This window comes from Pinus tabuliformis, chromosome 9 (genome assembly GCF_031772625.1).
Source record: "Pinus tabuliformis cultivar Carrire ecotype Pingquan chromosome 9, CPIR1, whole genome shotgun sequence".
Taxonomy (NCBI): domain Eukaryota; kingdom Viridiplantae; phylum Streptophyta; class Pinopsida; order Pinales; family Pinaceae; genus Pinus; species Pinus tabuliformis.
The window spans coordinates 714,618,071-714,642,163 of record NC_142307.1 but is presented as its reverse complement, the minus strand read 5'-3'; the positions used below and the strand labels follow the sequence as shown (position 1 = coordinate 714,642,163).

Below are 24,093 nucleotides of genomic sequence, written 5' to 3'. Positions count from 1 at the left end.
TCTACCGCTTTCATGTCAAGTCTTCTTGTTGTGGCCCAATGGTAAGGTCTGATGCTTGTGGCAAGGAGGTCGTGTGTTCAAACCTCTCCGCTGCCAACAAAATTTTAAACATGCGCTCAGCTTTGCTGACATCACCCTTGGGCCACGTGGCACCCTCCGGGCTTGCCACGTGGTAGCTTGCCATTTGTTGTTCAACGTACATTTGTTGATGTCATCCAGGCCACGTGGCTGCCTCCGAGCCTACCACGTGGCAACCTGTGATTGGCTGCCCAAAAAGGAATATTCCCTGAAATATTCTGTGGAATATTCTTTTTTAAATTTTTTTTGAAAAATTCAAAATTTCAATGTTACTGATAAATTCTTCCTTTTGCCATAACTTTCTCATACGGCGACCGTTTTTCGAACCGTTTGCGGCGCCGGAAGCAGGAAGACGAGCACTTTCCAATCTTTCGACTTTGAACCAGTTCTGAGCATTTTAAATTTTGAGCATTTTACGACACTTAGGACATGAGCACCTGATCAGTGTTCCATGTGGTGAAAGAGTCAATGTGATAAGGCAATCCCATACTTCTCTTATTGTTGGCCACTTTGGTGTAGGAAAAACAATTGCTCAAATTCAAAGGTATTTTTATTGGCCTCACATGAATGAAATTGTTTCAAAATATGTGAGAGGATGTTCCATGTGTGCTACTAGCAAGCCAAGCAATAGGAAATTGGGTTTGTACACTCCACTTCCTATTCCTTCTCATCCTTGGGAAAGTATTTCTATGGATTTTGTTGGGGGACTACCAATGTCTAGGAAATGTCATGATTATCTATATGTTGTTGTGGATTGTTTCAGCAAAATGTGTGTTGATGCCATGTAAGAAACAAGTTACAGCTGAACAGACCGCAAAGGTGTTCTTACAAAATGTATGGGTTCACTTTGGGTTACCCACTTCTATTATTTATGATCAAGATTCTCGATTTTTCAGGAAGTTTTGGTCAAGTTTATGGGAACTCATGGACACAAAGTTGAAGAAGAGCACCACATTTCATCCACAAACCGACAACCAGACAAAAGTAGTGAACAAAACAATAGTACATCTCCTTCGAGGATATTTTGGTAAGCATCCTAAACTTTGGGATGAGCATTTGCATTACATCCAACATGTTTACAATCATTTCAAGCATTCATCTACACAAGTATCTCCATTTGAAGCTTGTTTGGGTTATTTGCCAAAGTCTCCTTTGGATTTCATCTTTGGTAAATATATTGCAGTAGATGGACATAGTGATGTGGACAAAGCCAAGCATTTCATTGAACAAATTTAGCTAGTGCATCAAAGAGTACAAGAACAGCTAGAGAAAAGCAAAGCCAAGTACAAAGCAAGACATGACAAGCATTGAGTTGATCATGATTTCCAAGTGGGAGATCAAGTTTGGTTGTACATCAGCAAGGAAAGACTACAAGGTGAAGGTAAAAATCTCAAGCCAATCAGATATGGTCCTTTCAAAATCTTGGAGAAGATTGGTAACAATGCTTTCCAATTAGATTTGCCACCTTACATGCAAATTTATTCTGTTGTGAATGTGGAAAACTTGAGATTGTATGAGCCTCCAATGATTGATGATCAAGAAGAGAATGTTTAGATTCCATCTATAGAATATTTTTCTCCTAAATATTTAAATGAGTTGCAGGAAGACTCAATTCTTGACAAGAGGATAAGGACTTCACGTAGAGGCAATGTGGAGTATCTTCGAGTGGAGCTCAAAGGTACCAATCAAAGCAAGGTGGACTGGATTGGGAAAGTGAGGGAGTTGTACCCTCGCTGATACTTTTGGTGGTCCAAAAGCTTCCAATGAGGAGTAATGTTCCAGGGGATCAAAAATATGCTCAAAAATCAAAGTGTTTAAATTCTTTCGAAACCAGCGCCAAATCATAGATCTCATCGTTTTGATTCCAACGACGCTTGAATTTCCTCAATCTGAAATCGTATGAGGAAGTTATTGCATTTTGAATTTTTTGACAAACAACAAAAAAGTCAACTTGCAAGGTTGACTAGACAGTGTACAATTGCCATGTGGTAATTCGTACGATGATGTCAGCAAGTTGACTAGGCAGTACGGTGGTCGAATGGACCAATCCTAGGATGACACGTGGAAATTGATGGTTGGATGGTGGTGGGAAAAAAGAGTTTGGACACTTGGGCCAAGGAGCAGATGACACATGGCCCAATCATGTGGTGCCACATGGCATCCTAGATTGGACCAAAATTTGTTGGGCTCGACCGATTAACACTCCATAGGAATCGACCCCATAACCTCTCAACTATGAAACCAATGCCATGCCACTGTGCCATGGTGGTTGTTATTATAACTACTCAACCAACTTTTATTTAAAGTGTTAGCGATTGGCGATTTAGGGGGGGGCATCTCGCCCGACCGACCCAGCCCTAAGTTATATGGTGTTATGTGACCATAAGCATCAGACAAGAGGGGCAAGTCACCTGGCCCACGTCCCAACCCGTGGTTTTATCATCCAACACGATCGACGTCGGAAACTTCAGAGGAGCGGGCATGTGGCACCTGCCTGCGCCCAGCCTACAGTCTCATTAAAGTCACATGACCAGGAGCGGAGGCCGGCGGGCACATGACCTCTAGCCTATGCCCCATGGTCACATTACTTGCCATATGACCGAACCGGGGGTAGAAGAATAGGGGCACAACCCTATTACCGCGATTAACTGTCCAACAATTTGCACCAAAATCAACAGGTTTCGAGGCCGAACACGCCACCTGGATTTGCAAAATTATCACCTTGCAATACTGCGAAAGTCGAATTTCATTGCCAGATTTGACATAGGGATGAATTTGTAGAATAATTAACAGAGAAACAAAGGAGGCCCAACTTGGCCATTTTTCAGTCTTTTTTAGCCCAAAAAGAGCCTACACAGGGGCTTTTGGGTGTTCTAGACACAATTAGTGTTATTTTTGCAATTTGAGCCTTGTATGTTGATGTAATTACACATTTGAGCATATAATTTAAAGGGACAACATTGGAAGCTGGACTTGGAGACGTAGCCTGGAAGGGGTGAACTCCGTCATCAAATTGTTATTTTGTGATGTTTGTTGTCTATTTTTCACTGTTAAAATCTGCAAAATTTAACTTAGTTTGTGTACTTTTGCAATGTCGATCCATTACCCATAAGACATAAACTAGCTTGCAAACTTTACATGAAACCTTCAATTTTAATTTCAGATCATCTTGGGACACTGAGAGTTGTAGTGATCGAACTCACCACACCTGAAGCATTAAATATTCAACAGATCTTTCTTCTTCTTCTCTCCTCCCTTTGAGTTATGTCCCTGACTAGGACCTTTCTTCACCTTTCCCTTATTGGCAAGGGCTACATTCTCCTCCTCCTTCTCAACCTTCGGCTCTTTGTTACTGTTGTTGGTAGTACCCTGTACAAGACTGAGTCATAGCTCCTACTATGTGAAATCACTCCATAGATGTTCCCAATCAGGAATTTTGTCTCATCCAGTAATTCCCTGAATGAATGTGGCCCACTCTTTGGTAAACCCATTTAGTGTTATTCACACAAGTTCACTATCCTCTGGTTTCTCTCTTACAGCTACTAGCTCATCTTGGACATCTCAAATTTTGGTGAGATACGAAGTTACGCCTTCACCCTTCATCATCTTTGTGGTCCTTAGCTTCTCCTTGAGAACCATTTTCCGATTCTCCGATGGATCCTAGTATAACTTCAAAATGTCAACCAACATGTCCTGTGATTGCTTTTTCTACAATATGTGAAACAATATGAACTCAGAGTCCATCCAAGACCATCCTCTTTGCTTTGACCATATCCTTCCTATACTCGTGGAATGAGATAGGGTCTACCAGTACAACTACAATTGTTGTCACGAACTCCTTTAGGCCATGCTCATCCAATAGGAATAGCATCATAGCCTTCCAGATACCAAAGTTCAATGCTCTGTCAAGTCTATCCTGATCTTTGAGACTTGCTGCGACCATCTCTGCAAAACTCAAAAACTAGGAAAATAAACCAGGAAACTCCCTCTTTCATGCGGCCCTGTTGTTGCTACTTGCACTCCTTAAGGAATGTGCAGATCTACTCCTATTTACCTCTGGAAGTCTTTCTCCATCACTCACACTGCCTACTACCTCAACTGGACAACTCACTCAACCTCTCAAAAGTCCTCTAGAATCTGGCACACGATCCACTGCCCTTGAAGCTTACATTGGTTGACTAGCAAAACTGCTACAACCTTCTACCTCTGGAAATTTCGGATTTCCTCCTAAAAACTGGATTTGGAAACCCTCTGAGAAATTATCAAAATTCCTCTTCCTATGTGTGCTTTTCTCTTCTACCCGACGCTGATCTGCTGCTCCAAACCAACTGCACCCAGATTTGTTTAACGAACTGACTAATCTACTCATCAAAACACTCTATCCGGAAAATCCACAACTTGCAAATCTTTGTTCCTGGGGCTAATCAAATTTTCCTCCACCTGCAACTAGAAAATTGAGCCCTCTACCTCTGCAAATTCGCACTTCCTGGTGGTCTGCGCAGATTTAAGAAATTCTACTCAGCACTCCCTCTGAACCTGCAAAATTTTCTCCTTCTCACTACTAAGCCTCTCATTAGATCTTCAATGCTCTGATACCATGTGAAATTTCCTTGCACTGCAACAACTGGGAATTTATTCTTCTAACTGATTAATTATGTACTTTATTTGTTACAACAAATAATGAATAAATCACACTACAATTCTTCACAATAAAATTAAGCTGCAAAAAATACACTGGAACTGAAAAAAATAGATGCACACACATAATAAAAATGACACCAATATTTTTGGACTATTATCCCTGAAAAAACCCTGAAGGGAAAACCGATGCAGCAGATGAGGGTTTATTTTTATTATTATGCAAAGGTAAAATTTGAGTAGAATAAGTTGGATTCCAATCTGGCTATCCTCTAGCAAAATAATCTAGCCAAAATATTTGTGAGACAATTTATCTCGCCTGACAATTGATCCCACTCCAAATCTGGCTCAAACTGGGCCGCTCAAATTGCCTCTGCGTCAACGTTTGTGCAGTCTCTACTCGCACTACCTGTGGAACTGCCTGGAATTTGTCATTCTACCTAATTCTGCCTTTGGAGATAACTTGCTTGGCCTCCTGGAAATTTTCCCGACCACTAGCAACTGAATCAACCTCCTCTTACGCTAAAGCAAACTGCCCTCTTAAGCTTTTACACTGCCCTTGTGCAACCTCACTGGGGAAATAATGCAGACCTCCTACCGTTGACTCTCTAGCACTGGAACTCCATTGGAAATCACTGTTGCTACTCTCTCAATCACTGATCTCTAGCTCAAACTCTCTCTTGTTGAATCTCTACACTAGATAGCTCAATCTGCCCAAGGAACTCGCTCTCCCTTCTCACTTGATGTGTCCATCGACCTACTTTTATAATCTCTCGTTGGATCACCAACGGCCATGATTAAATCATTATCAGCAACTAAGATCATCTCAAACTCAATCTATGTAAGTTTCTAGAGATTTCTCACATTTCCTTAATTAAATCATATTAATTAGCCAATTTTCCTAAGTTAGACTTAGGAAAATTTTAAATGATAGCTAATTAATTTAATTAAGGTGTTTCGCAAGCTTATGTTGCGAAACCTTCTCTGGGTTTTGAAAATCTCATGTTCTTATCCTCTCTGACACAAATCGAAACTAGAACACTTATTTGATGCTACAAAAAAACTAACACTAGAAGCACTTTATTTTATTATTTTGATTTCATTCTAGAAACTTCTCCCTTTGCACTTTATTTTATTTTTATTCTAGAGGCTTCTCTCCTTTATTTGATTTAAGTGACTTTTTATTTTTATTAAAATCACTTTTAATCCTGGAAAATGGTAAATCTACATCCATAATTTCTCCAGCGACTGAAAATCATTTTTCATCATCCCATCCTGTAGATATCTTCATCCCCGTTCCAACAAGCTATTACACTTAGGTGTTTCTCCAAATAATGTGCTCCAAATAGCACCTTTAGCGTAGTTAATTAAAATATGCTCAATAATAACCTCATTTTACGAGAATCATCAGAATGCAACGGAACCAAAACCGAACTGTGCAAAACTGACCCTGATGATGAAATATGGCAAGTGAACCTCGTCGGACCCCATAAAACTCCTCCAAAAGCCTCCAGACCCACCATTGATGTAATCTCGCTTCTGTGAGTCATGACCTATCTGTCACCAACCCTAGGGGTCCATCCTAACCACATCATAAAACCAAAAATGGGTATATTACAAGCACTGGGAATAAGGCGCTTAAAATTTGTAAGCAATCATTTTTATACAAAAAGGTTTGTCGTTTTCTCCTTAAAGCACTCTTAAGAATTTAAGAAGTATAGCTAATCTCAGTAGTATGGTAATATAGATGCCAAATTTTGTATCCTCATCTAGCTACTTAATATCTCAATGACCAACTCAAGCTACATGCAAGACAATGATGTACCTAAATATAGAAACTACTTTTAGTATTAGAAAGGAAAAACTATAAATGGGTGAAACAATATATTGTCTCCCTAACACATCTAGGATGCATGTTTTTTTAACATGATTTCTTTTATTCCAAATGCATGTTTCGGTGAATGTCCGCTTAAATTTGTGGTTTCAAAGATAGTTTTTACTCACAAAATTCTTCTTATTTTAGGCCTCCGAAAGAAATCGGATATTTATTACCTTTAGGATCCTTTCTTGTTAGATGTCGGTCCCGAGTAAAACAATACCTATGCTTTCTTGAGATGGACCAAGTCACCAAACAAACCCATATTGCCTCTGATGGTTTTGAAGATTCAAAAGAAATGCAATCAATGTCATGCCCATTTCTTGTTTCATTCTTCAAGAACAAGCCTCCAAAATGAAAGCACCTGTAGTTATATGGGGTGGCAAGTGCATGGGGGGGGTTACCATTGGCCCCAAAGGGACAACTGATGCCTTTTCTGGGGACTGGGTATTGTTTCAAATAATAGAACATAGACATATGCATTGTGGCAAGGACTCCTCATTGCCATGGACATAGGTGTGCATTTGATCAAAGTGAACAAAGACTCCACGGTGATTATGAATTGTATGGTTAAAAAGACTTTGCAAGGAAACAAATCTTCTTGCCTCAATCCCAGATTGAAGCAAGAAGGTTATTTCTTTGATATACAATACCAACATGTACTTCAAGAACAGAACAACGAAACAGATGGGAGGGCAATGGCAGGATCAAGCCAAAATGAGGGGGGAATTCTGGTTAATGATGTATTAACCCATCAAACAATCCCTTAACTATTGATTTGCACATCAATATGTATAGTGATGGTCTACTGTCATGTGGCAAGTACCATTGGAACTGTCACTCTTCACATAGCATATAATCTTATTTAGTCCTCTGTGCTCACATTCTCTCAACCCTATTGTCACATGCTTTTTTCCCACTCTTCTTTTCCCCCAAGGCTCGATGTGGGATAAATTGATAATGGATTTAAATTTGGATAGACATTGAGGGCTTCCGAAACTTCTTAACCAGGCTATTATTTTCTCTGCTCTTTGTTTTCTCTTTGGCTTTAGTCAGGGTGATAGGAACCTGCCAAGGAAACAGTCCCCCCTGAGGAGCATTGATCTATTTTATGTCATTGTTTTGTGTGGAAGCTTCAGGAAAGCTCAATTTGTGGATTCTGGGGCTGGCCATTCACTGAATTGGATCATGAAGCGGTGTTTTCTGATTAGTATTCAGACACAAAGGAGTTTTCATGGCTCTCTAGAGGTGAGGAATTCGATGGTTCTATAGAGTCTAGACAGGCCAAGTAATTTCTTCACAAGTCAATAGATGGATTCCAGGGATTTGCAAGAGATTCACAGAGCACTACAAAGCCATGAAGAGGACATCCATTGCAATAAGGCCTCTCTCTTCCGTCTTGCCACCCAAATACATGAACTTGAGAATCAAATTGTAGCACAAGTAGCAGAAATCAAAGGAGCTCAAGTGACACTAAAGCAATAGTTGGCAATCGTAGAAGCTGAATGCAATATTCTCCGGAACTTAATGTTTGCAAAGTTGACTAGGCAATGGACTCAAATCTAAAAACATCATCGAATTTGTCCAGAGCAGGGGTAAAAGAGGAAGAATCTGTGCACTAATTCAATGAGGAAATGGAGCCTGTGAGCCAGGAAGGTGAACCAGCCAGTATAAGGTTTGGAGGATGCTGCTAGTCACTATGCTCAAGGCTGATTTAAATTTTTTTTAGGACTTTAAAAATTCTAGGCATTTACTACAGAATATATAGCATAAAGAAGCACTGGATAATTTTGCATAAGGATAAGGCCACCCTTTGTTTTGTGCCTGTAACAAGTTTTAGCATGGACAGTGTATTCACTTCAACATTTTTACTGTAGCTTTAATATGATGTAATCTCCACTGTAGCATTTGCTGCCTTTTCTATACAATTTACCCAGTTACCGTTTTTTTAAAAGCACCTACAGTTATAAACAAAAAAGTCAAAGAAATAACTTCCAATAGCCTATGTCATATCCGAAAATATTTTCAATCCAAAGCCACTTACATAGACATGAAGGAATTTTTCTTTTCTAATGGAAACCACCCAATTTTTGGCTGAAGCAAGCACAAAATTCCTACGTTATGTCATGTGGGAGGTCTCCAGGTAGATGAGAAAGGTGCAAGCACTAAACACTGGGAATCGAACCTAGTCTAGTTGAGGGAAACACCCATTGATTTACTGCTGACCTACAGCCCAACTGATGTGATTGAAGATATTAATAAGCACAATTACTTCATTTGATTCATAAGCCCCATCACTTTGGTTCATAGTCTCAAATTTTATCCATCGTAATCCTTATAAAATTTTTGAGGTAATCACTTTAGGGAAAGACTAAAAGTATAGGCAATTTTTATATGAGACCAAACGGGCATTCTCTCCATTGATGTTTTTACTGTCTGACAACCATAATCCTTCAAGAAAGAAAATGATCATCATTTGCACTAAATTAAGAAAATATGTCATATGTTTTATAAAATATATTTTCATGTGAAAGGAGGGCAAATACCTTTATACAATTTTCATAGAAGCAAAATTATATAAATGATTTGATTAGTACTGTCATCATCTACATCCCAATATACCTCTGCCTTCATCTGAAAGAGTTTGATTTGTACAAAGCTTCTGAAGGTCTATGTAGCCAATGATGGTGTCTTCAAATTTTGCACCCTCCAAATTAGCATCAACAAATGTAGACCCTGACAGCACTGTATTTCTAAAAACTGCACCTTGCATATTAGCTTTCCCAAAATTTACTCGATCAATAACTGCATTCGAGAAGTCCACCCCTGCAAATGTTTAACAATAATTTTTTGATAAAGATGGTCAACATAATTGTAGTAGCTGCATCAATATAAAAGTAAATATTAATTTTTTTTTCTTTTTTTTGAGAAAACAATGGTTGTTACTTAATTGCATTCAGTGCTGCAATAAGGTCCAGATAGGAAATCAATAGATACATTTTAAACATCTTGTACTAGCAGAAAACCCGTGGCTTTGATCTTCATACTTACCTTGTCAGAGTACAGCTTATGAAAAGTAGAGGCAGTACTTACAGTTACTTCAAAATTTAAGCAAATGTGTGTAGTTAATATAAATATTTAACATGACACATGATGAGAATTACCTTTGAAGCTAGCCCCCACAGCATAAGCTTTTGACATTATGACCTCTGACATATCAGCACCATCAAATTTTGCATCTGACATAAGAGCAGCTGCGAGTGATTTGCCTCTCAGATTACTCTTTTCATTTGTGAAGTCGCAAGAGCGAAGATCAATGGGCTTATCATAAACACCATTTGCCTGACCAATAGTGTTTCCCACAAAAGCCTTTTCACACCTATTTGGATCATTTGACAATGGTGGTAACCTCTGAAAATGCAATGCAGGTAAAAATTAAGCTAAATACATATACATTCACAAAGACTCTTGTACAAGTTCCAAAAAAATGTGTTTGAGAAAAAGATCCACCGGAGTTGATGTTGCAGCAAATGTAGGGTAGGTAGCTGTTACTGCCCATACAGCACAAAGACCACAGGCAATGCTTTTGAATCTCTCTACTGGAGAGGTTTTAACTTGAATAGACACATTGTCATTGCTGCCATCTGCATGCATATCCAACGGAAAATATTATTACAACTACAAGTATAACTGAAATTATTGAAAAGTTCCTCTAGTTCAGAAAAATATTTCTGCAATGGCATTCTTTCACAAAGAAATGAGAAATATTTTGGGATAGCAATATGGTATATTTTATGAGGCAAGAAACCCAGGTTGGGTACAAAGGAAAAGTTCTCACCAAAGCAACTGATAGCATGCAATAATTACTAACAAGGTTTTTCAAAATTTTATGATATGTTTGAAAATTATTAGAGAAATTTACATGATCTTGAGCTCTGGTAGTGATATGAAAGAGAAGCATGAGCAATAACCAAAGCATCCACATACAAACTGAAACAGGCGATTAGCACATCACTATCAGTTTTCAAGGGAACTTACATCTCCAACTAATAAGGAAACCCGAAACTGGCTATTCAGGGGAGACAAGTCAGTTATGTTTAAGGCTGAACACAAGTATGCAAAAATGAGGCAGAGATTAAAAGATTGAACTTTATCTCAGATGTATACTCTCCTTTCACTAAATAGTAAAAGGTTTCATCACTACATGGCTCAGGGAAATTTTGCACCAAGTTCTAAAGGATTTAAGGCAACAATGGCAAAGATATAGTCACATAGGAGATGCATTGGCTTCTATACTTCCCTTTTGGCAACTTTTTTTTTTTGAGAAATACATCTTACAGAATCTCTTTGCTAAGCTGCTGTGCTATCAGGGGTGTTTCTATGCCATCAAAATTATCCAAGACTTGCACCTGCCTTCATCCACACTCACTTGGGGATTTCCAAACCCAGGTCCCCATGTTAATACAAACCCAATCAGTTTGCTGCTTGACACTAGACCACACTTCTGTTGGACCCTCTTTCAATTTACTAAAAAGCTCTCATCATTACACAGCTCAGGAAATTTTTCATCAAGTGCCAGAGGATTAAGGCAAGAACAGAAAAGACACAGGAGATGCATTGGCTGTTTCTGATAAGGATATCAAAAACAGGCTACTCATTGGAGACAAAACAATTATGTTTAAGGGTGATCATGTACAGAAAAATAAGCAGAGACTAGATAAGATTGGATCTTTACCTCAGTGCATACTTCCTTTCTCTAATTACTAAAAAGGTTTCAAACTTTCATCATCAAACAACTCAGAGGTTTTGCATTAAGTGCTAAAAGATTAAGGCACAAACAGAAAATACACCGGAGATGATGCATTGGCTCATATGGCTAAAACAAGTACACAACACAAAATGTTTTTTTAACACAAATCACCTGTCACCTATAGAATACAAGGTACAGAACTCCAGAAACAGGGTAGTTTGGGTGCAGGTAAGCTATATATATATATATGAAATACATAAAGACTCGAGAAATAATCAGCATCATCCATGCAAATTGAAGTTTGAACATACTGAAAACATCAATGAAGAGAACACTAGCCATCAGAATCATGATCTAAAGAGTTCAGGTCCTCATCTCCATCATTTTTGTCATCATAATAATCAGCTAAACTTGAACAACATCAATGGTCAAGTTTAAGATGCCATCTCCATTAGACTCCTCAAACTAGGATTCACATCCAATTCCTTATAGGGCCTTTCTCTGTAGTGGGGATCTTTACATGAGAGCAGTCGAAGACTAGAATGGATCAACACCAAATTCTCTGCTCTCTTTGATGCCAGTGGATTTATTTTCACATTATGAGTAGAGTACATGCTCCAATTCCTCCAACAAGCAATGGAATTCACCACTTGGGAAAGTAGAAGTAGGGGAAAGTAAATGTATAGCAAACTGTTGTATCTTGGGGCGTGTTGGGCCATGAAGAAACCACCGACCAGTAGGATCCCTCAAGCTCATCTCTACATTTCTTCCCTTGGACCTATTACCTCCTAGGGAGGTACCCTAGTACTTTTCATGGCAATGCCATTGTAAGTCCAATGAAATGCAAGTCCCAAAGCCCTATAGGCCATAAAATGATTATGTATATGGTATTCTAGGCCTTCTGTGGTCAGCCATGCCCAGTCCCTTTAGTCTCCACTCTCAAGTCCTTTCATCCTGGATAGGCTTGAAGACCTTGAGATGGATCTATTGGGACACATGGTTTATGGGAGCCATTGATTTTGTAGGGGTGATCACCCTATATAGGGATTGTCTAGCCCATGTTTTGAGTGCGCCTGTCTTTTCCACATGACCATGTGTCACAAAATCTGTATGCATCACCTTTAACGTGGTACAATATAATTTAATTTCTCCACATGGTAGTCTCGTAGCTCACAACATTCTATGTTTTAAGGGGAACCACACAAATTCCAATGCACAGGTTCCTGGGGTCCTGTTGCATCCATTTTTTCAACACTCCAAGGAAGAAGGATCCGGAAGCTTGAAGGAACCTTTTCATAATTTAGAATCATCAGCGATCCGCTTTCTTATGTCATTGTAAACCCATTCTGCAAGTTTGGAAAGTAAATGATGCTAGTAAGTCTATGTATTTATTTAACAATCTAAGTAAGCCTATTATGTTGACGACGAATTTCATCCTAAGAGGTTTTTCGTTTCAATGATTCATCTATGTTTCTAAACACAAATGATCGGCAGAGTTTTTCCCTCCAGCCTCACCCCAAAGCTAAGGTGGAATTTATCGTCAAAGCTTTAAGTGAGTCCTAGTGTTTTAGTCGAGTCTATTGTAAAAGTGATTTGAGAATAATTTAAGCTATTTGGCTAAATTATTTTATTACAGATCACTTGGTCTATTAGATCATATTGTGTCGCAGAATTGGGTGTGTATTTTGAGAGTCTATAACGAACAGGTATTCCCCCTTTGAGGGTTGAATTTGTAAAATCTTATGTAAAAAATATTTTAGTGCATGGTCTCTCATACTTAGACACCATGGCTAAAATATTTGAAAGTGGAAAAATAATTAATCCCCTCAAGTGTCAATTAATTAATTTTTTGGCAAAATTAAAATTAATTCCTAAGCCAGAAAATTAATTAATGACTCGACCAAGTGGAAAAATTCGTGGGTCTAAAATAAATTAATTTTTGGAGGTCTCCCACCAAAGGAATATTGGATATTTCAAGAAAAAATAAAATTGGACACTTGGACCTTGGTGGTTAAATCAAAATCATTTTTTTGAGGAAATTAGCTCAAAATAATTACTTTTGAACTAATAAAAAATGGTTTTAATGAGAAATTCGAAAATTCCTCAAAAATAAATATTTTCGACGGCAGAGATTAAAAGATCATCAAAGATTTATCGATAGTCGAGATTATTTTGACGGAAATCAAGCCAACTAGCCGTTATTTTCCACTTGGAGGAATTTCTCTATAAATAGAAGGCATTTTGCTTCTATTTTCATCTTGATCTTGAGCTCTACTCCGATGTAACTTTGTAAAAGCTAGTGTAAATCCACTGTCCCGCCGAAAATATTTTGATTATCATAATAAAAGACTTTGGGGTGCAGTTCATGGTGTCCTTGTCTCGTTGATTTGTGGTATGTGCTGGGTACGTGCATTCCTATATTGTGCTTAAAATATTAATTAAATCGTTATTTCATTGTAGATGATAGGAACATTCTATTGGTAAGTTTTGGACTTATCTTAGGTGATCCGATTCATTGTATGTTCTAACAGTTTCTTCTTGAGAAAATATATAGAGTTTGCAGGTTCCCCAACCCTTGGGCTCCAAGTTCACAAACTATGGGCACAAGCTAACTATGTTTGGATTCTAAATATTTTATGTGATTTTCTAACTTCGCTAAGGTTGTGGTTTAACATTTATTTTTCGAAATACATCTAGCTATTGTCAAGATCTATAAAAATTCTATTCTTCAATATTTCTCTAAGCATTTTACATTTGTATATTTTGTATAATAATTCTTGTAAATTATTTTATTTTCTAACCCTTGTTTTGCAGCTGGGGTTTTTTGCAGTGTTCCACGGGGTCGCGTCCCCCCCCCAGGGTTCGAGTTTCCTAGCTACCCCCGCTTCGGGGACTTGGGGACGAGAGGGGGTCATTTCCCCATGCTCCCAAAAAGCAGGGTACACAAGGAAACTTGCCAGGGGGTCATTTCCCCCAGTTTAGGGGTCATTTCCGAAAAAGAGAGTCGTGGGGGGGTTGTTTCTGTTGCCCAAATTCGATTGTTTTTAATGATTTTTGTTTTAGATCATAATTTTAAATTTTTTTAATTTGTTATGGATACGACCAAGGGTTTTAGGCTTAGTTTTTTCATTGTATTTTGATTTTCTAACCCATTGCTGCCTGACACCCTCACTCCATTCTAGTTTCTAACCCACTACTGGATGTTGCCAGCACCATCAAAACCCGTGGACGCCTCCACTGCTGGACCGTTATTCTGGACGCCATCGCTGCTGGACAGTCGCCCTAGACGTGGACATTGGACGCTTGAAGCCACTGTCAATGTTGCACCATGCACGCCTTCTCCATCCAACACCACCGCGACTTGTGCCGCAGGAAGCCCCCTTCATTCTCGAACCGCGACTTTGATAGTCTGGTTTGCAGGCCCCATCGACAGTGCAGTTTGCACAGTAACTTCAAACTTGTAAGTACCCTGTTTTTTAATTTTTTTCCCACTGTTGTTTTTTAAATTTTTTCATTTTTTTTGTAAATTGTAAATTTTTTTAATTTTTCTCAGTTGTGTGTCTATTGTGTGCCTGTAGGCTGTGTTTTTTAAAAAATTTCAATTTTTTTTTTTAAAACTTGATTGTGTTTTTTTTTTTAAAGTTGAAACTTGACTGTGTTTTTTTCATTTTACTTTTTTTGTAAATTGTAATTTTTTTTCATTTTTCTCAGTTTTCTGTTCATTGTGTGCCTGTAGGCTGTGTTTTTTCAATTTTTTTCAATTTTTTTTTTTTAACTTGACTGTGTTTTTTTTTTAAAGTTGAAACTTGACTTTGTTTTTTTCATTTTTTTTGTTAATTTTAATTTTTTTTTTATTTTTTAGTGTTCACTATGTATTAATTTTATTTTTTTTCTTGTAAATTAATAACAAAAAAAAAAAATCAATGTTGAATGTGTGTGCACTGTGTTGTTAGTATTAATCAGCCTGTGTAATGTTTTTAAATTTTTTTATTTTCACTACAGGTTGCAACCTACAGGCTACAAGTTACATTCAACTTACAACTATGAGTCAGAGTCAAACTTCTTCTAGGAACAGAGGGAACAGTGACAGCAGCTACAGTGGTAGTGAGCCACATGATGCACAAGAAGAAATTGAAAGCAATCACAAGAGGGCAAGAAACCAGAATAGGCCTTTGCATGGGGTAGATTTTGAAGGCCCACCAAGAGATCTGGAAAAATTTGTGAAGGGGACATTTAATCCTCTAAAACCGCTTCTAATCTATGTAACCAGACTTCCGAAAATAAATCCAAAAGTTGGTGGTGGCTCACGTGATTGGGTTTGCAATATTTGTGGGCATCACTTTGTTGGTAGCTATACCAAGGTGAAGCAACACATTTTGGCTATTGCAGGTAAAGGAGTCAATATGTGTCCCTCAAAGAACTTGAATTCAGCTCAAAGAGAGCAACTTTGGAGGTTAGAAAGGGCAGCCACTAGAAAATGATTGTTTTCTAGCAAACATGATCCATCCACAAATATTCCTCCATCCAGTGGTTCATCAAAAAAGACAAAGGTTTCTATTGGGGCATCTCGTTCTTGTGCAATGGGTGCTACAGTTTCTGGGATGTACAATGTTCTAGATCGAGATGACATAGATGATGCAATTGGCAAATTTCTTTTTGCTAATGGAATTCCCTTCCATGTTGTTCATCCTCCTTATTACAAGGAAATGGTCCAAGCAATTGCAAGAATAGGGCCTTCATATGTACCACCCAGAGAACATAAGCTACGAACAACAATTTTAGATAGACAATTGTCTAAAATTAATGTGCAAAAAGAGAGAATGAGACAAACATGGTTGAGGTTTGGTTGCTCTATTGTTATGGATGGATGGACTGACATCCAAAAATGCCCACTAATCAACATCATAGTGACATCTTCAGAAGGTCCATTCTTTCTTAAAGTTGTTCACTGTTTTGGAAAGCACAAAGATGCATCTTTCCAATTTGAGCTTCTTTGAGAAGCTATAGAGGATGTTGGGCCTAATAGTGTGGTGCAGGTTGTGACAGATGCATCAGCAGTTTGTAGATCAGCTGGGTTATTGATTCAAAGTAGGTATTTTTTGGCCTCCTTGTTGTGTGCATGCACTCAATAATGCACTGAAGGACATTGGCAAGATTCAGTTGATATCAGACTTAGTGACAGCTGCAAGAGAAGTTTGTAGATCAGCTGAATTATTGATTCAAAGTAGGTATCAACATATTTTTTGGACTCTTTGTTGTGTGCATGCACTCAATAATGCACTAAAAGACATTGGCAAGATTCAGTGGATATCAGACTTGGTGACAGCTGCAAGAGATGAGCAGATGTTTATCTGCAACCACCACACCTCTTTGGCCATGTACAGGGCTCACACGAGGAAGGAATTCTTCAAGCCCACTGATACTAGATATGCTAGCTATTTTATCTTATTGGAGAGGATGCTAGAGGTACAAGCACCTCTACAATCCTTGGTTGTGAGTTTAGAGTGGGGAAGGTGGTCAGAATCAAAGACAGACACAGGGAAGAAGGTCAGGCTTCAGGTGTTGGACAATGATTGGTGGACAGATTGTTCTTATTTGGTGTCATTCTTGGGCCCTATTGTGGAGGTCATTCGTTACACTAATTCAGATGCTCCTAGTCTTGGAGAAATCTATGAGACCTTTGATAGCATGTTGGGTCGTGTGAAGGCAACCATTCAGCAGAGGGAGCCCTCATTAGAGTTCTATACATCCTAGATTCAACCCATCATTCAGCGTAGGTGGGATCGCATGAACACACCTTTACACATGGCAGCATATGCATTAAACCCAAAATGGTATGTTGAAACACCTGGGAGGGTGCCTCCTATTGATGATCCTGAGGTAAAGAATGGCTTCCTAGATGCAATTGCAAAGATGTACAATGAGAAGGAGGGGGCAAGATTTCGAAGACAGTTTTTTCAGTTTGCATCTCTTAGTGGCCCCTTCAACACACGTGTTGCTCGAGCAGATCGCATAGATCTAGCCCAAGATGACCCGATTGGTTGGTGGAGGATGCATGGGGATGGTGCTCCAGAGCTCAAACATCTAGCTATGCGTTTGTTGCCTCAAATTGCTAGTTTGTTGTCTCAGATTGCTAGTTCCTCTGTAGCAGAGAGGAATTGGTCCACATATAGCTTCATCCCACTCTATCAAGAGGAACAAGCTTACCTCTAAAAGAGTGGAGAAGTTAGTTGTTGTGCACAGTGCCCTACGTCTTGAGCATAGGAAGACACCTGATTATTTGAAGGGACCAACAACAAGATGGAATGTTGATCTAGAGGATGATGCACAGGTAGATATGGAGGAGAGACTTGATGAGAGACAGATGGGGTTGGTTGGTGTGCCACTTAGCATGTTTGAGAATGCTACTTATTCAGATTCAGATGGTGATATGGTTGATCTTGATTTATTCATGCAGCAACTGGATGCAGAGACTAGCAAGGCATTACCTTGAGCAAAATTGTGCTCGTTTATTTTTTGATATGTTGATGTTCTAACTTATGTTATTCTGACCCTATAAAATTTTGACTCTTGATGTATCAGAGTTGACTTTTATAATTTTATTTCAATATTCAATATTCAATGTTCATAGTAGGAACCTGGAAGTGGAACATCAAGATTCAACATGGTTTAATGATTAATCATAATGTATGATGTATGATGTAATTGTTGATGTATTATGTATGATTATAATTTATATCAATGATCATGATTTGCAGCTTTTCATTTTAAATTTGTTTCAGTTATAAACTTATATGATTCATTGATTTATAAATTATATGTTATATTTATAAGTTTTTAAGACCCTGACGACCCCCCACGTTTCCTAAAAATTGGTGGGGAGATTTTGCATAGGCCGCTCCTGCGTATCCTCCCTCCCTCGCCTCCTCGTCCCAGAAACTTGGTGGAACATTGGTTTTTTGGGGTTTTGGGAATTTTGAATTTTTGTATATATTTTTGGGCACTTGTAAATATATTTGTGCAGGTGAGATCTAAGGAAATTAGCTGGATTAGAGCTAGATCTAGGCCCTTGAGGGTAAGATCTAGTCTCTAGAATTTTTGTGGGGCTAGACAGTGGCGCGAGTGCAGGAAGAAGCCCGAATACGGGCAGTCCTGCGAGTACAGGCATCAGCATGAGTATGGGTAGAAGCGTGAGTACAGGCAGTTGCGCGAGTGCAAACAAGAAGAGTTGTCAAGGTTGCTTTTGGAGGAAGGGAAATTCCCTTAGATAATTCTAGCCAAATTTTCTTGTTGTGGATTTCCAGTTTCAGGCATTCCAGATTGTTCTCAGAATTTCACTGTTGCTTAATAATAAAAACCCTTAGTTGTTGCACCAGTTTTTCCAAGTTGGTTTATGTGTGTGTGTGTGCTAGATTTTCTCAGCTCCAACGCTATTTCTTTTCCACAGAAATTTATTTGTGAAGGTTGCAGTGTGTTTAATTCGATGTTTCTGTAGCAATAAACTGAATAATTAATTTATTAGTTAGAATAATTAATACCAGTTGTTGTAGTAGGATTTCAGTAGTGAAATTTTCACATGGTATCAAAGCGTGAGTGATCAGCCGAGAAGCTTAGAAGTGGAGAAGGGAATTTCATTGTTTAGTGGAAGCAGCAGGCCAAAATTCTCAAACGCTGCACAGTACCCAGATTGGCAGTTTGAATTACTGGGCAGGGGTTTGATTTTTAGTTGCAGGCATGCAGAAAATTCGAAGTTGTCGGAGATAGTGATTCCAATAGTCAGAGGGAGAAGCAGCAACTCAGATTTTCACTGAGCACATTCCTTGGTTGGACGCACAGGGTTTTGCAGTTTTTGAATCCACGTCGAGTGGAAAGAGAAAAGCACACATAGAGAAAGGAATTTCCAGATTTGTCAAAGGGTTTCCAGATCTAGTTTTCTAGAGGAGATCCTAGATTTCCAGCTACAGCAGGCAATGTGGGTTTGCCAAAGATGCTAGTTCAAGTTGTTGGAATTGTCGTTCGTGTGTCAGTTTCTGCAAGAGGACATTCGGAAAGGTTAAGCGAGTAGTCTCAAAGAGCAGCGAAAGACAAAGCTAGGTAGATAGTGTTGATCTCTAGTAGCATCGGATCTGCTCTAAGCCTCAAAATTTAGAAGGATGCTAGGACACATGCATTCCCGAATACCCAAAACGAGAGTTTTATTAAAATAATTAATTATTTTTAATGGATGCCTAAGTCTAAAATTAGAAAATTAAAATAATTTAATTAAACCGGGGGTGAAACTTCAAGAAGACAAGGATCAAGTCAAAATGATCTGAGCCATTAATTAGAATCTAATCTGGGTTGTTGATTGATCAACGAGAAGATTATAAGGACTTCGATGGGCATTTGGAAAACACACCAGGCAAATACTTAGTTGCCCAAGTAGATTGATTTTCTCACTGGCTGAAGTTCGGCAAGAGGAAATCGAATTAGAGGGTGAGTTGCAGGTGAGAGAGAGAGGGTATCAGCAATAGTCAAGAGTGCAAGAAACGACAGGAAGAGGCAACGCAGAAGAGGGACGCAGATCTCCCACGCAAAGGTAGTGACGCAGGGACAACACAGTCACTGCGCAGAGGGTGACGCAGTGTGGCTAGTGTGAGGGCAACAGGTCCTCTCAGGTGTCAGAAATTCACTGTGGAGTGGAGAAATTTGTTTGTAAAATTTCTCTCAATGATTCTTCTTCTATTCTGCTATCCGTAGATTGTACATGAGATTTTGTTGAAGAATAATAAAAGAAACCCTCATTTGTTGCACAGATTTTCCCACACTGGGTTTTTCCGGGGACAATTGTCCAAAAACAACTGTGTTATTAATGTGCTAGTATTTTCATTACATTTATTTTCCGTAGTAATTAATTTGTGAAGACTGCAGTGTATATATTTTGATATTTGTCGTAGACAACTGCAAAGAATTTTTTCAGTAAATTAACAAATAGAAGAAATATTATCAATTGTTGCAGTAGGATTTGGAATTTCCAGATTTTCACATGGTATCAGAGCAAAGGTAAAACAAAAGAGCAGAATGGAAGAGCCCAGCTTTGAAGAGAAGGGGGGAGATCGAATTGTTGCATAGGCAGCAGATCGAATCCCCAGAGGGATTGCGCAGTCCAACCCAGGAGGGCAAGATTCTCAAGGAAAATCTCTCTCTAAGTGAGTTGATAGAGAGGTAAGATTTCCAGTTCGTCATTTGTCAATGGCAAAGGGAGCAGCGCAGCAACAGATCTAGCACTGAGCAGTCTTCAAGTGGGATGTAGTTTTTTGTAGCAGTTGTTGGGGCAGAAAAACGTCAAGAGAAGGAGAATAGCACGAAACAACATGGATAGTCAAGATCTATTATCTTCCAGATTGAAAGAAGAATTCGCATATTTGTCAGTTTCAACATCAGCAGGTGTTTGGTATATTGATAGCGGGGCTTCAGCTCACATGACTAGAGTATGAGAGTACTTCTCTAGCTATCAAGAAGAGCATATGGACTTCCAGATCACTATGGGAAACAAAACAAAGTGTACTCCAATAGGGAGAGGCACCATAGCGTTTCAGACGAAAGCAAGAACCAGCATAAGAGCCACTAATGTGTTGCATGTGTCGGGGTTAGGAATGAATCTGATTTCAGTGTCCCAATTACAGGACAAGGGGTACAATGTATACTTCATTGGAAGGAAAGTGTATGTCAAACATCCTAGCTAGAAGAAGAAGAGACAAATTGGAGCTTGAAGCAACAGATTGTATAGATTGCAACTCGAATCTCCAATGGCACTAATAGGCAGTAATCATAATGGGGAAAAGGAACTGAATGAACTATGGCACAGGCGAATGGGACACTTACACCATGGAGCACTAAGGATGCTCAGAGAGACTGTTACAGGTATTCCAGTTCTTAGTACTAAGCATGATGATGTATGCAGAGGATGCATACTAGGGAAATATGCTAAGGCAACTTTTCCCAAAAGTGACAACAAAGCAAGAAGCGTGTTGGGATTGATACACTCAGATATTTGTGGCCCGATGTCCACAAAAGCTCTTAGCGATGGAGAGTATTTTGTCACCTTTATTGATGATCACTCTAGAAAAACCTCGATCTATTTCTTAAAGACCAAGGATGAGATCTTTGGTCGGTTTAGAGATTTTAAGGCTCTCGTAGAAAACGTGATAAGGAAAAAGATAAAGGTATTGCGTTCAGATAGTGGTGGAGAATATACAAATAAAAACTTCACAGATTTCTGCGCAAAGGAGGGCATCAAAAGAGAGTGGACAGCTCCATACAATCCACAGCAGAATGGAGTATTAGAGCGAAAGAATAGAACAATTATCGAGGCAACAAAAGCTATGTTATATGACCAAGACTTGCCTAGATTCTTATGGGCAAAGGCATGCAACACAATGGTGTATATCCAAAATAGAACTCGTCATAGAGCATTGGGGAAGAAAACGCCTGAAGGAGTCTTCACAGGGAAAAAGTTGGAGGTGAGTCATCTCAGGATATTCAGAAGTGTGGCATATTGTCACATTCCAGACGAGAAGCGTAGTAAGCTGGATCAGACTGCAGAAAAGGGGTACCTCGTAGGGTATAGTGAGACCTCAAAAGCATACAGAATCTACATTCCAAGCAATAGGAAAATTGTAGTAAGACGAGATGCAAAGTTCATGGAAGATAGAGCTTTCAGAAAATCTCGAGAGATGCCAGCAGAAGATCAGTCAGCAGATGTTCCATTAGTCCAACAGCAGCAGGGGCAGCAGGAAGGACAAGCAGGAGGACAGATATCAGGATCGAGTACCGTAACCAGCACCAGTATTTCCTCAGGAGTAGGAGATCCAGGCAGTTCTCAACAGATGGAACAGCAGGAACAGGAGGAGGATTTGATTGAGCCTCCCACCACCAGTGGTAGAACCAACAGGGAAGTACGACAGACGCTGAGGGACGCAGAGGAGTTTGTTGGAGCTCCTAGAACCGACAAGAGGTAGCGTAGACAACCTAACAGGTACCAAGCCTTGGTAGCATAGGTTGAAGAACCCTCCAGTTTTTAGGAAGCCGTACAACACCAAGTTTGGGTGGATGCCATGGTAGAAGAGTATAGTTCTATCATGACGAATGATGTCTGGTAAGTGGTACCTAGACCAAAGGATAGATTAGTTGTAGGATCAAGATGGATCTACAAGATCAAGTATGCTGCAAATGGCAGTATAGAGAAGTACAAGGCTAGGTTTGTGGCTAAGGGGTACGCACAAAATGAAGGAATAAACTATGAGGAGGCCTTCGCCCCAATAGCTAGATATACCTCTATCAAATCTGTTATATCCTTAGAAACTCAAATGGGATGGGAGATTCACCAGATGGATGTCAAGACAACATTCTTGAACGGGGTGATATAAGAAGAGGTGAATATAGAACAGCTCAAAGGCTTCGAGACTCATGAAAAGAGAACTCATGTATGTAGGTTAAAGAAAGCCCTATATGGGCTCAAGTAGGCACCCAGAGCATGGTTGGCCAAATTGATAGTTACTTGCAGCAGTTGGGATTCATCAAGAGCGATGTTGATCCCAATCTCTCCTATCTAATGGTGGAGAATTAGCCACTTATTATGGCATTATATGTGGATGACTTATTTCTAACAGGGTCATCTAGGCTCATAAAGGATTGCAAGAAGAATCTTGAAGCAGAATTGGACATGAAGGATATGGAGTTGATGCATTATTTTCTAGGGTTGGAAGTTTAGCAGAAGAATGGGGACATCTTCCTTGGGCAAGGAAGATATGCTACAGAGGTTCTGAAGAGATTCAGAATGCAGAATTGTCGAACCATGGCTACACCTATGATCACCAACTGGAAGAAAATAGATGTATCAAGAGACAAGGAAGTGGAGCCCACCTTGTACAAACAGTTCATTGGGTTGCTCATGTATTTGGTCAACACTAGACCAAACATTTGTTTCGCTGTCAACACCCTTAGTCAGTTCATGATGGAACCGAAAAGGGTACATTGGGCAACAGCTAGGCACATTCTTAGATATGTGCATGGAACAGTCGGATATGGGTTAAAATACACTCGAGGAGATGACATCGGATTGAGCGGATTCACAGATACAGATTGGGCGGGTAGTTTAGAAGACCGGAAAAGTACCTCTGGATATTTCTTCAGCGTTGGATTAGGAATAATTTCTTGGTGCAGCAGGAAGCAGAAGTCGGTAGCTCTGAGCTCAACAGAAGCAGAATATATGGCGGCCAACATAGCTACGTGCGAAGCTATATGGCTTAGAAAACTGCTTGTGAGTTTGTTCAGGAAGAGGATAGAAGTGACCAGTATTTTTTGCGATAATCAGAGTTGTATCAAACTCTCTGAGAATCCAGTATTTCATGATCAGTGGAAACAAATCGATATCAGATGTCACTTTATCAAAGATTGTGTTCAACGTGGGGCAGTATAGTTGCAGTATGTCCCCACAGGAGATCAGGTAGCAAACGTACTCACAAAGGCTCTAGGAAGAGCTAAGTTCATCCAGTTCAGGGAGCATATGGGTATGGTCAAGAACCCATTTCAATAGCAGAAACAGACAGTTTTTCAGTTGCAGCAACACCAGATGAGAGGGAGTTGCAGTGCAGATGCAGTAGTTGGTAGCACTATGCAGGGACAACAAAGGGAGGTATCGTTAATCAAGCATTTGCTTGCTTCCCGTTGGCTTCCATCCCACAACCTACTCTGGAGACTAGTTCCAAAA

At 39.3% G+C, this 24,093-nt stretch overlaps 1 protein-coding gene across 1 annotated transcript in view; it reads right to left on the bottom strand.

Moving 5' to 3' along the window:
* Positions 1–9,044: 9,044 nt before the first annotated feature.
* LOC149150692 (Tetratricopeptide repeat (TPR)-like superfamily protein) overlaps positions 9,045–24,093 on the bottom strand; it is a 62,636-nt gene continuing 47,587 nt past the window's right edge. Inside the window, exons 2-4 of the mRNA XM_089439121.1 lie at positions 10,103–10,236; positions 9,757–10,003; positions 9,045–9,418 (exon numbers count right to left, since the gene is read on the bottom strand). Coding sequence (XP_089295247.1) covers positions 9,195–9,418; positions 9,757–10,003; positions 10,103–10,236 — 605 coding nt within the window. The 3' untranslated portion in view covers positions 9,045–9,194. The remainder of the gene's footprint in view (positions 9,419–9,756; positions 10,004–10,102; positions 10,237–24,093) is intronic.